The 12,442-nt window shown below is 38.5% G+C and overlaps 1 protein-coding gene across 1 annotated transcript in view; it reads left to right on the top strand.

Annotated features, from left to right (window-relative positions):
- Nucleotides 1-12,163, top strand: part of LOC136873712 (selenoprotein K) — a 32,896-nt gene extending 20,733 nt beyond the window's left edge. Inside the window, exon 4 of the mRNA XM_067146848.2 lies at nt 11,227-12,163. Within this exon, the coding sequence (XP_067002949.1) occupies nt 11,227-11,314 (88 nt within the window). The 3' untranslated portion in view covers nt 11,315-12,163. The remainder of the gene's footprint in view (nt 1-11,226) is intronic.
- The last annotated feature ends 279 nt before the right edge of the window (nt 12,164-12,442 follow it).

Raw genomic sequence — 12,442 nt, 5'->3', positions numbered from 1 at the left:
AATTCGGTGGTTCATGAATCTCATAAATTCACTCCAGCGTTCCCAACACGCCGCTATCTAACCTTTGGTCTCTTAGTGATATTCTACCTGAGACAATAGATCCAGATAATATTAGAAATCTGTGGAAGAAGGCTAAGGCCAATCTTAAAATTTCTCATGAAAAGGTTAGAGAAAGATATGATCTTGGATGGAGGCCCACCAATTTAAAGGTAGGAGACCAAGTTATGGTCAAAAACTTTGTTCCCACGGGCAAGCTTGCCCCCACCATGGTGGGGTAAGGGCCCACTCCACTCCCGTGATGTCCTACAGTGTACGGCGCGCCGGAGTCTATCTCCCGGCACAGGCTGAAGTGCGGCGCACCAACTGCAAGCTTATCCGGGGACTGTAAACAAACTTCACATCTGCGGCGTCCTTCACCACGACTACCCCTCTCATAGTTGCGGGAGAGGTGTATCTCAGGGTACTTGAAGGGTCCGGGCGAACTCGACTGGACATTGGCAGCGGCGACTGGTTGGCCGTCAAAATTAGCAACATGTATTTAGCAGTATACAATAAGAAAGACCCTCTAAGTCTGGAATTTATCTAGTCATCCACATAAAAGACCTTGTAAAAACAAATTTTTTTTTTTCTTTCTTTCTTCTAAATTCTTCTTCTATTCAACGTTAAGAGATTTTTTCATCTGTTAATGTTTCTTCCATGTACTTCAACAAATCTGTCTGCAAGGAAGCAAAAAAATTTTCTTCAAGTGATGATTAATGTTGGGTTAAACAAAACTTGGACTTTTGTTTTGGAAAATAATTTTCTTCAACACTCTTCTGTGTCACCCCTTGGAAGGTCATTTGAGGGGGGGGGGGGAGGTCTTTACCGGTTGGTACACCTATATGCCGCACATTTGAATTTTCCGCCTTAAAGTACTCCTCTAAAGCTGAAACTCTGAACTTTAAAACTGAATTAATTCAACCGTTTATCAGAAGATGTCACTGTGTTAATTTCAAATTGTTTTTGTTTACTAATTACCAAGAAGTGTGGACATTCTCTCACAGATGTCTCTATCAAAAACTATGATCATGCACCCTGGTGCGAAGTGAAGGAACTTTTCTTGAAGATACTTTGTTTTTATAAGTTTGTTCTTTACTAAATGTTGTTCTTTCATTTGTGGGTTGGCAGTATTAATCTTTCTCTCCGCCAGTTTTGAAATTAGCCAATCGTAAATTTCTGTCATTAATTTTCAGCCAATGGCGTCTTTCTTCCCCAATGTTGATGTGTAACCGTAAGCTACCCAATAAACGACTGTGGGTGTGTCTTAATCATTCATGAAAGGTCTCGAATCTTCCCTGAGAGTATAAAAACTGCTGATTTTCCTGACTCTCCGCCTCTCGTACAACATCTAGCTTTGGAAGTATAGCAGGAGGCGGGAAGCGCCTATTTCATCCGCCAGCAGCTCGTCTACAAGGTAATGGCCTTTTAACATCTTTATTTCTTGCTAGCTCAGCAGTTTAGCCCTCGGGGAAGGTCCGAAACTTTTTCAATGTAACCTACCTTTCGAAAAATGTAACGTAGTGCCGGCGTATGTAAAAGTTTCTTATTATTTAACTGTAAATCGTGGATAGAGAGTGCTTTACCCTCTCGAGCTCCCCTTCATTTTGAGTTGAGGTGATTACATTTTCATAACCTATTTTCTACTCTTAATGTATTAAAATTTTCTTATACGAGTCACCTCCCTAGTTTGGGAATAGCCCCTGTATCATCGGCCTAGTGCCCCTTAGGTTTTATAAAGTTTCAGGTAGGAGTGCAAGCAACGCCTCCATTCATCTTGGTATTTTGGGCCATTTAATTAACCTATTATTGTTCTTTTAAGGCCCTGTAGGCTGGGTACGAGATACCCCTGTTTAATTCTTGTAAGTTGTGCCTCGATGGCAAGTTTTTGTAAAGTCTGGTATTGCCTTTAATAGGCTTGAAAAATTGAGAGCGGGTCAGCTCTTTCTTGTGTTTGAAAAGTGCCTCTGGGAGGCTTGAGGTTAAAAGTTGGGAGCAAGTGCTCCTTGAATGAAGGGGTTTTCTGCCCTTTGAATAAATGAGTGTACCTTGGTAGTGTAGGGCTAGTAGCTCAAGGGTTGTGTAACTGAGGCTCGGAGCCAGAACTTGTAAAGACCCCGAAACTTGTGCTTTTGTTTGTAAAGTTATCAGTGTACCTGTGTTTTTTTTTATTGTTATTTCACCTAGTGAAAATTTGTTAAATCTTGTTGTCTATTGAAAATATAACCTTTATTGAAATTTTAATTCATCTTTCGAGATACCCATTCCAGCCCGCACCTTCTTTCACCTCTGCATTCCACGGATAACTCCGTAACAATTATTATTCTCAGAAATAATATTGCAAGTTCTTCTTCTGCTTCAACTAATTATTATTATTATTATTATTATTATTATTATTATTATTATTATTATTATTATTATTATTATTATTATTATTATTTTGATCCATGGAGATTATCATTATCGTATCACTTATTCATCATTGATGTAATATTTTCAGAAATAATCTAATACATTCTTTCTATTATTCCTCTTCAAATTATTATTATTATGATAACTTAATTTCACATGTTACACTGCCGTTAACTATATTTATGTTTAATGCATAAGCTTTTACAATTTTGGTCTAGTTTGGCACTAAGCAATCAATTAAGACAAGATTTACTTGGATTATTATTATTATTATTATTATTATTATTATTATTATTATTATTATTATTATTATTATTATTATTATTATTATTATTATTATTTTGAAAGTTTTATATTTTAATTTCCAATCTTTAGAATTTAGTCACATATGTTAAATTCCGTTATGAACCACCGAGATCCAATTTACATCGGTCGGGACACCATGGTATTCGGAACCGGAACCTTCATTTTCATACTGCCGTTCATTTTATGGGAACACCATGTCCCCCCAAGACATAGCACATCGCATCTGGGAAAAATACACCCAATGTCTGCGATTGCTAAATTATTCCTTCCTTTTCATTTGAAGTCCATTTATTCCACTGGAACTCTTCAAACACTTATTTCACTAATTAATCCTCGGTGCGTGGATTCTGCCACTCATAACTTTGGAATCAGCATATTATATCGTCTTAGGCCTTGAGATTAATCTATTTCTTTGTCAACACCAGTACGGCTCAAGTTTCACCTCATGCCGGATTTTTGTCCCGCACAAATTTCAACCTCAGAAATGGGCTCAAACCACTCTGGGCTTTCAACATATCGTGACCATCCTATACATGTGCCTCTATCGTTTCTAAACAAATATTTTTGATTATTATAGAGTCTAAAAACATGAAATCAACAATTTATGTAAAAATCAAATTTACTGCCCGAATTAGTCTTTTACGCCACATGTTATCTCCACATTTATTATTACTTTAACTAGCGAACTCACAAAGCATTATTATTATTATTACAATACTTTAACTTGCAAACTCACAAAGCATTATTATTATTTCTCATGACCTTCCATACGCAAACACATAATTACACACCCTGGCACTTTCATATATCTGGATTTCTGGTAACAAACATGTCTAACTAAAGTACCAATAATCACCGCAGTGATTGAAAATCAAAATAAACTGGGTTAGCGTAAAAGAAAACCCTGACACTTGAAATGAACTTCAATCAAATTATTTACAAACAGCATGCATTAATTGAAAGATATAACCCATATTTACATTATATACAACAAACAAATAATCAGTTAATTAGTCTAACCCATAATTACATTTATGTAAATTAGTTCATACGTCTATATTAAATAAAATCATGGATTCGGGAAGCGATCCATGCGTTATGTTAAGTAACCATGATTAATTTACACTTATCCCCGTCTTATCGCGATAACATCCCCAAATATATCAATTTTGTGTACTCATTCCTGTGTAGATTCCATTGTCTCGTGGCGGTTGAGAAGCCTCATGGCCCCATATTTGTATACTCGTGCATCTTGTCGCACTTTATAATATTAACATAAAAAAACACTCCCGAGCGATTACCCATTTTCACACCTTAATTATGAATTTACAATGATTTATACAACAAAACACTTATAGGTGCCTAAAGACCCATTATACTCTCACAATTCTTTTCTTCACTTGCGCCCGAACCACAAGCCTTGACACTCTACGATGATGTGTCGTTTTATTCGACCCGGCGCGTATTGCGGTAGTCAACTGGCACTTCCTGACATATTTCTAGGCCGCCTAGTGTTTGCCACGCTTCTACAGTTCCCTGCTCTGGATAATTGTTTCACCGTCTATCTTGAACTTTTTAATTCAGGCTCCGCACACTGCCTTCAAAAAGTACTATCGGTTTTCCGTTGATCATTTATTTTCAATCACATGAAACCTTTATAAATTTATTAACTTCAACATACAGTTATACTGATTTTTAACACTCGGTACTATGAATAATCTCACTGTTCATCTTCACTTTCATAATGACTCACGTACTTTCAGCTCTAACTGACTTAGAATGCGTCCCTCAGTACTGACTTGCAGTGTCAACGTGTCAGAGTATCAAACTGTTTCAAACAACTGATGATGTGAGGTTCCACTTCCTAGTATTTATGGACGATATGGTTTCCCGCGCGGGTCATCCACAGTCACTCGAGGGAGGGGGGTTGGTTATCCTAAATCGGCACTTGCACGTCGATTTGGATCTCTTAATTTATCCAACGTAATAAACTGGCAGTAAACATTCACGTGTCGTATTCTGATCTCATATAGTTTGGAGATTACGAAGATATTACTCGATTTCTGCCTTTCACTTTTTGCGCTCTTAGTTGGCGTCCCTGCTCGGGTGATCTTTCTGACTAATAGCGATACAGCGTGGGTCTATTCCTAGAATTCTTTATTTTAATTCACCAAACTTACAATTAATTAACATGGGGATGATATAAAAAAAATCCCATCTGTTCAATTCAGTGGTTGGAATATTTTAATTATTATTATTATTTGAGAAGATAACTGGAGTTCATATTGTATTCTGTCATGTTGGTGCATCTGTGAGCCCTTTAGAAATTTTATCATTGGCTGAAACTGCAGTGGTTAGTTTAAATATCTCTCCATGACAACTTGACAACAATATACCTGGAGGCATGGGAAACTTTATTTCGACATTTTCTCCGTATTGGTGACGCATGGGTTTGCACCCTTGTTCAGAAATAAACGCTCCCTCACGTCCTTGTAGCAATCAGCATTGTTGTTCTGAGTGCTTGATTTAATCCTCTTAACTTTCGACATGGAAATACATCACCCATTATTACAGGCTTAAATCTTGGTGCCAGATCGTTGCGAGCACGCTTTTCAATGTTGAAATCTTTCCGTCCACACAAGACTGACAGTGTGTATTTCAGTGTTCTCATATTCCTGAATTTATTTTATAATATCAAATCATGATACCTATGGTCCATCTCATCCGGGTACAGTATATACAAGAGAAAAGATTTTTAACCCTTTCCCATGGATATTCTTTGACTCACTATCTCTCGAAACCAGGAGTAATAATTTGCTTGTAGGAACAGTTGTGGGGTACCTTCACTAAATAATTTATTTTGTAAAAACCGCTTAAGTTACTGCCTTGAAATTTTACAAGAGTAATATATACCAATATAAATGGTCCGTTATTGGACATTATAAATTTTCCAGCTAGCTCATTCTTGGTTGCCAGCGTTTCGCCCTCGTGTGCTAGGGTGGGCTCATCAGTTGGTACCTAGCACACCTACCAATACGCTGGCTAGTGCATACCGTGGAGGCCACTGCGTAGGCTAACTGGAGCCACCGGCAGTGCCAATGCACTAAGAGACTTGGTCTCATCACTAAAAATTGATGCCTGCTTGGCCATCAGATGATATAGATGTTGATTCCCATAGGGAATCTGAAATATTTGTCCTGAATGAGCAAATTTATAATACCAATATAAATGGTCCGTTATTGGACATTATAAATTTTCCAGCTAGCTCATTCTTGGTTGCCAGCGTTTCGCCCTCGTGTGCTAGGGTGGGCTCATCAGTTGGTACCTGGCACACCTACCAATACGCTGGCTAGTGCATACCGTGGAGGCCACTGCGTAGGCTAACTGGAGCCACCGGCAGTGCCAATGCACTAAGAGACTTGGTCTCATCACTAAAAATTGATGCCTGCTTGGCATTTATAATGTCCAATAACGGACCATTTATATTGGTATTATAAATTTGCTCATTCAGGACAAATATTTCAGATTCCCTATGGGAATCAACATCTATATCATCTGATGGCCAAGCAGGCATCAATTTTTAGTGATGAGACCAAGTCTCTTAGTGCATTGGCACTGCCGGTGGCTCCAGTTAGCCTACGCAGTGGCCTCCACGGTATGCACTAGCCAGCGTATTGGTAGGTGTGCTAGGTACCAACTGATGAGCCCACCCTAGCACACGAGGGCGAAACGCTGGCAACCAAGAATGAGCTAGCTGGAAAATTTATAATGTCCAATAACGGACCATTTATATTGGTATTATAAATTTGCTCATTCAGGACAAATATTTCAGATTCCCTATGGGAATCAACATCTATATCATCAGAGTAATACATGTACTATAATAATTCTAAAATGATACAAATATCTTACCTAATTACACACAGGAACTCCCAGATCAGTATGAAACATCAAGAAGCATCCAACATGGCACAAGGTAATGTCACATTGCTTGCACTTAAAGGCAGACTGAATTGCTCTACCTGATGGGGCTCTTCCTTTCTTGTTCATGCAGAGAACACAAGACTTCACCCTTCCATCAATCTTGATAAGAGTGTGATTATTTGCTGGTAAACGGCATGATAAGGGAAGGGAATGTTTCCTGCCCCGCCGTTTAAGTGAAGAAAAATTTCCAATCATTTCCTGTACAAGACGCTTCCTAAATTCCAGTTGTGTATGCCCATGCTTTGTCCTAGATGGAGAGTTAGTTGCATCAAATAATGTAAAGCTATTTATGATGCAGACGTTGATTACAAAACCAAACACATACTTCCACCACTTCTTACAAGGCCTACCAACTGTGTAGTAGCTCCTCCTCTGGTCTGCTCGATCAACCCCTCCCATGTACTTTGTGTATTTCTGAATAGACAGAGGACATTGCACTTGTACCCTTTCCTTGGATTTTCCCACTTTCCTCTGTACCTCAAACTGTACCATGGGGTCAGTATTTGTTGACAACATGGTAATGTCTCGCTTGTCTTTCCAAACAGTTGCAAACACATTTCTACACTGCAGACTTCTACTCTCCCCTTGCTTTAGTTTTAGTTTCTTGGGATATTTGAATTCATCTGGCCAGTCCTTTCTGTTGGTATTCACAGTACCACATGCATAAGTGCCTAGGATATAGAGTTCATTCATAAGTCTAAAAGATGTGAAAAAGCTATCAAAGTATACATGATGATTCTTCTTCAGATAGTTTTTCATTAGATTTAGCACAACTTGTTCCCCAAGTAAAAAGTCCTTGTAGCGACTTTCCTTCTTTCCCAAGTAAACAGTAGCCTCCAAGATATAGCCCCCAGGTGTTGCTAAAACCCACACTTTGAGACCCCATTTAGTGGGCTTTTTAGGAAGATACTGCTTCAAAAAATGTCTCCCCTTGAAGCCAATCATAGCTTCATCAACGGAAAGTTCACATCCTGGTCTTAACTTTTCTCTAAATCTAGGTATCCTGTCTAGAATAGGCCTTACTTTCTGAAGACAATCATACTCTAAATCACCCAATTTCTTTTCATCTTTGGGGTCCGTCAGATGAAGATATTTAGAGAGCAGACATACAATTACTAACTAAATTACACTGTATAAGGTTGGAAGTAAAATAATCTGTGTTCTCAGGTAGCTGGTATATCCCCATATAAACAAGAATACCGATAAAAGCTTTTATTTCTTCAGGTGTCGTGCTTTCCCAATCTTTCTTTATTATCGAACCACTTTCTCTCTTATAAGTCACATGTAAGTTTGTAGTGTCAGCTAATTTTAAGAAAAAATCACCACCAATCATGTCCTCAAAATATTCTAATTCAGTGCTACCAGTTGGAAGATTATGCACAGGTCCATAGTCCGAAACAAAATTAGCTGGGGGATTGAAAGTAATATTGTTTGTCCAAGTAGGCCTAATAGTTTGAGCAGGGACAGTACCTGAATGAGCATCTCCCGTCCCATCCAATACATTTTGACATTCTTCAGGTTCATTTTCTGCACCAACTGCTTCTACATCACTTTCACTATCGTCACTACAAATTTCAAACTCACTATCACTGCATTCATCAGCACACTGGTATAATTCTTCACGAATATCGTCTTCATTCATCTCGCTGTATGCAGCCATCTTGCTACGATATGTTTGCATTCAGTCAGCTATCTGTTTTCTCTAAGATAACCTATACAAAAAGGCGGTATTTTAACAAGCTGTGCAGGTCATTCGTATCTAGGAAGCCTAGAGAATTCATTGGTACCAAGAAGTTATATGTTTGGCCCACAGATGGCAGAGGAAGACAGTTTGAAACTCGAGTACGCTCTACTACGCAAACCGCGGGAGACAACTTGCAAGTCCGGTACGCTTTACTACGCAATCCGCGGGAAAGAGTTAAGAGGTGATGGATGAACTAATGATGATTCCAATGCAGTGTCAATGTGTCAGAGTATCAAACTGTTTCAAACAACTGATGATGTGAGGTTTCACTTCCTAGTATTTATGGAGAATTGGCTGTAAAAATGTAGTGGAAAGAGGGTGAAGTTGCAAAACAAGCCGTTAAGGCCTGAAAAAAAGGCTAAAAGAGGACCGATAAGCCAAAAAATGCCAAAAAAGGCAGAAAAGGGCAAATAAAACCCATGATTTTCTGGCCTACAATGGCCTAGAATAAACATAGCCCTATATTACCTTAGGGCTCATCTTCGGACACTGAGGAAGAAAAGGATTTTTTCCTCAACTTCCGAGCCCTAGTCATAAAGTAATGAACTTGATGTCAAATTTTGCTCGACACAGTTTTATGCTGACGTAAACTTTCCTCAGCAACTTCTTTAGCATTTAAATAGCAGTGTACTTGAATTGGAAGTGTAACTTCCATGGTATGGGAGGTTGCCAAGCTCTAGTATGCTGACAAGTTGATATATTACCCACTTTGAAATAAATCAATCCCTTAAACTATAAAGATTCATCTTACTTCATTCCCAACCCCATAGAGAAATGGAACAAGGTTTGAACACACACATCTTGTATTCAGCTCACGCAAGTTCTTTGTATACTTACTTACGCAAGCATTTTGGTGGTCTCAGTGAAGTTTTTTTTTTGCTAGGGGCTTTACGTCGCACTGACACAGATAGGTCTTATGGCGACAATGGGATAGGAAAGGCCTAGGAGTTGGAAGGAAGCGGCCGTGGCCTTAATTAAGGTACAGCCCCAGCATTTGCCTGGTGTGAAAATGGGAAACCGCGGAAAACCATCTTCAGGGCTGCCGATAGTGGGATTCGAACCTACTATCTCCCGGATGCAAGCTCACAGCCGCGCGCCTCTACGCGCACGGCCAACTCGCCCGGTCAGTGAAGTTTTTGTCAAATTTGAAGCAAACTTTGATATAAATGCATAGCTCTTCAATTTTATAGCCTGTCTTTCAAACCATTAGTACAAGATAGTTTCAAAAAATAAGGTAATGAACTTGCAGAGAGAAACTTGATTTTATTTTACTGGCAGATGTAAGGATACACAGTAGGGCACTGATACACATTATTATTCAACATAGTCACCATATTTGTCCAAGCACTAGTTTCAACAGTATACCAAGCAGTGATCTCCCCAGACATTTTCATCAGCCAAGTGGCAGGAATGAGTGGCTGGGCGAGGAATTCACCTTAAAAAAATGAATATGATAATATCTCAATTTATCGCCCTCAGGGCATTAACGATATCAGACAGGTAAACATTAACTGCAAAATTGAACTATTTTAGTGCTATCATCACAAACAAGACATGAGAGTACTTTGGACTAGTGTTCTACTGCTCGTTCGTATCACGTAACTCTGGGGCTTATCACTGTTGCTGTGGAGTGCCATACAGGTTTGTAACGTCATGCGGAATCGAGTGCTCCTATGCGATTCCACGCTAATCCATACACTGCTCGCGCACCGACACTATGCTATAGTGAAGCTAAATCTTTGAACTCCGATGTAATTGATGCAGTTTTGCTGCTGACAATAATGAAAATAAACAGTTTTACAGTATTTATGTTTTAATTTGGAGCACCCAGCGACTTAAATATGTATTATGTAACTAGCATATATCTAGGTTATGTTAGTAGGGCAGTGTGCCCATTAGAAAGGTCCTAAGGCAAACACTGCCAAAGCATCGATGCCAGCATGGAAGAAATCTGCATCCAGTCCCTTAAACCACATCATGACAGCATGCTGAACGGCCATATCATCATTGAATCAGGTGCTTCAACAATACAAAGAGGTGTAAATCACTGGGTGCCAGGTCGGGGCTGTAGGGAGGATGTTCCAGCACCTCCCACAGGAAGTGCTGTAACAATTGACACATGCTGTTGGCTGAATGTGGTCTCGTTATCGTGCAGCATTGTGACACCTGTTGAGAGAAGTCCAGGTCGTTTTCTCTCAATTTCTGTCCATAAACTCTCTTGTGTGTCACAATAACGGGCAGCATTCCTGTCACTCTCCTAGTGAGGAAATCAACCGTCTGGATCATCCTCCCTACAGCCCCAACCTGACATTCGGGGATTCCATCTCTTCAGAACGTTGAAGCAACTGGGTGGTAAACAATTCAGCGACGATATGGCCATTCAGCATGTTGTCATGACGTGGCTTCAAGGACTGGACGCACATTTTTTCCATGCCAACATCGATGCCTTGGTGTACCGTTGGAACAACTGCATGGATAAGAATGGTGACTATATTGAATACCATAATAATGCTTACCAGTGCCCTGTTACTGTGAATTTGTATTTCTGCCTAAAAGTAAAGTGTCTCCATGCAAGCTCATGTTATCTTATTTTTTAATTGCCTCTGTGTTTGCAGAAGTTGCTAAATAATAATTTATGAATGATACAACAGAGAGCTCAGGGTTATTAAAAGCCATTGTTATTCATGTGTCAGATTGTTAGGCGCAGTCTTGAAGTGAGCATAATTTGTTTTCTTATGTTGCAGGCCTCCACGACCTCCAAGAAGGAAGCTTGGTGGATTTGGCAGCGGAGGTTTTGGCCAGTTAGATTGTAGTTCTATGGGGGGCGGATGAGCTCGTTAAGCCCTTGTGATAGATCCACCATCTGTCACAAGGGTGAACTACTCTTTGTCATGTCTCATATATAGTTCTGCTTTTATCCTTAGAAAATTGTTGGGGATTAATGAAATTTTTATTATAATTACTCTAAATCCTTTTAACCACTTTTCTGTATAATTTTGGCAATCTTTCTCTTCACTTGTAAATAAGGTAGTGAGTTTCTTCACAGTGATCTGCTTTGTTTGTGGCTTTAAATTCATTCAGAATATCATTTGACACAGTTATGAGATTAGTTCAGAGTATATATATCTGGACCATCCTGGACCATCTATTAATTAAGTTCTCAGAGTATAGAGCTGAACTTATCTATGAAATTTTAGTATGTATTGCATATCCCTTATAAATTATACAAAGTAAGAATGCTGACTCAATTATGCTGTTCACAAACTATACTTGGGACATGACCCTTTTCATTTGTATAAATGTTTGATGCAGCATGAAGAGCAAGTCATTTCTAAGATTTTGATAAACAATCCTGCAATGCCTTACGTTTCTTACTGCATATTGATGATGTTGCACTTTTAAACCTGTCAAAGGAGCAGTGCGATTGATGATAACATAGATAACAAATGAGAAGGTCCTTTAAAGTTTGCATTATCACTAAAGTTTATTGAATGTTGAAGACATATTAAGTAACTTATAATTTTGTAATTGTCTAATTAATTTAACTATGTTAAAAATGAGTATTTGTGTATGTTTTCGTGTCTGTAATTATATCCATACAATTCCTTTGTCTCATGTGATTAATTTGTTCTGTATTAAAATGTATTTGAGTGATTAAATATATAACTTATTTAAACAATATATTTTGAATTCCTTTTTATTTTATTTTATGTAAATGCTATTTTCAGTATTGTAGTGTAACTTTCAATGGTTCATATCATTTTACGCAGATTCATTGAGGTACATCTCAAATTTAGAATCCAACTAGATGTTGACAAATTAGTGAGTGGCTGTTCATTCAGTGTGATCGAAAAGATATTTAAAGAAATCTGTTGTTGAATTATGATCATGGAGCTCAGCTATTGCCACACTTTTAATTTTGGCTATGTGTTTGTTTATCCATTCAAATGCGATTTACCT

The sequence above is a fragment of the Anabrus simplex genome, chromosome 5 (assembly GCF_040414725.1).
Source record: "Anabrus simplex isolate iqAnaSimp1 chromosome 5, ASM4041472v1, whole genome shotgun sequence".
Classification (NCBI taxonomy): Eukaryota; Metazoa; Arthropoda; class Insecta; order Orthoptera; family Tettigoniidae; genus Anabrus; species Anabrus simplex.
The sequence above is the reverse complement of the archived record's forward strand: the minus strand, read 5'-3'. Positions and strand labels throughout refer to the sequence as shown.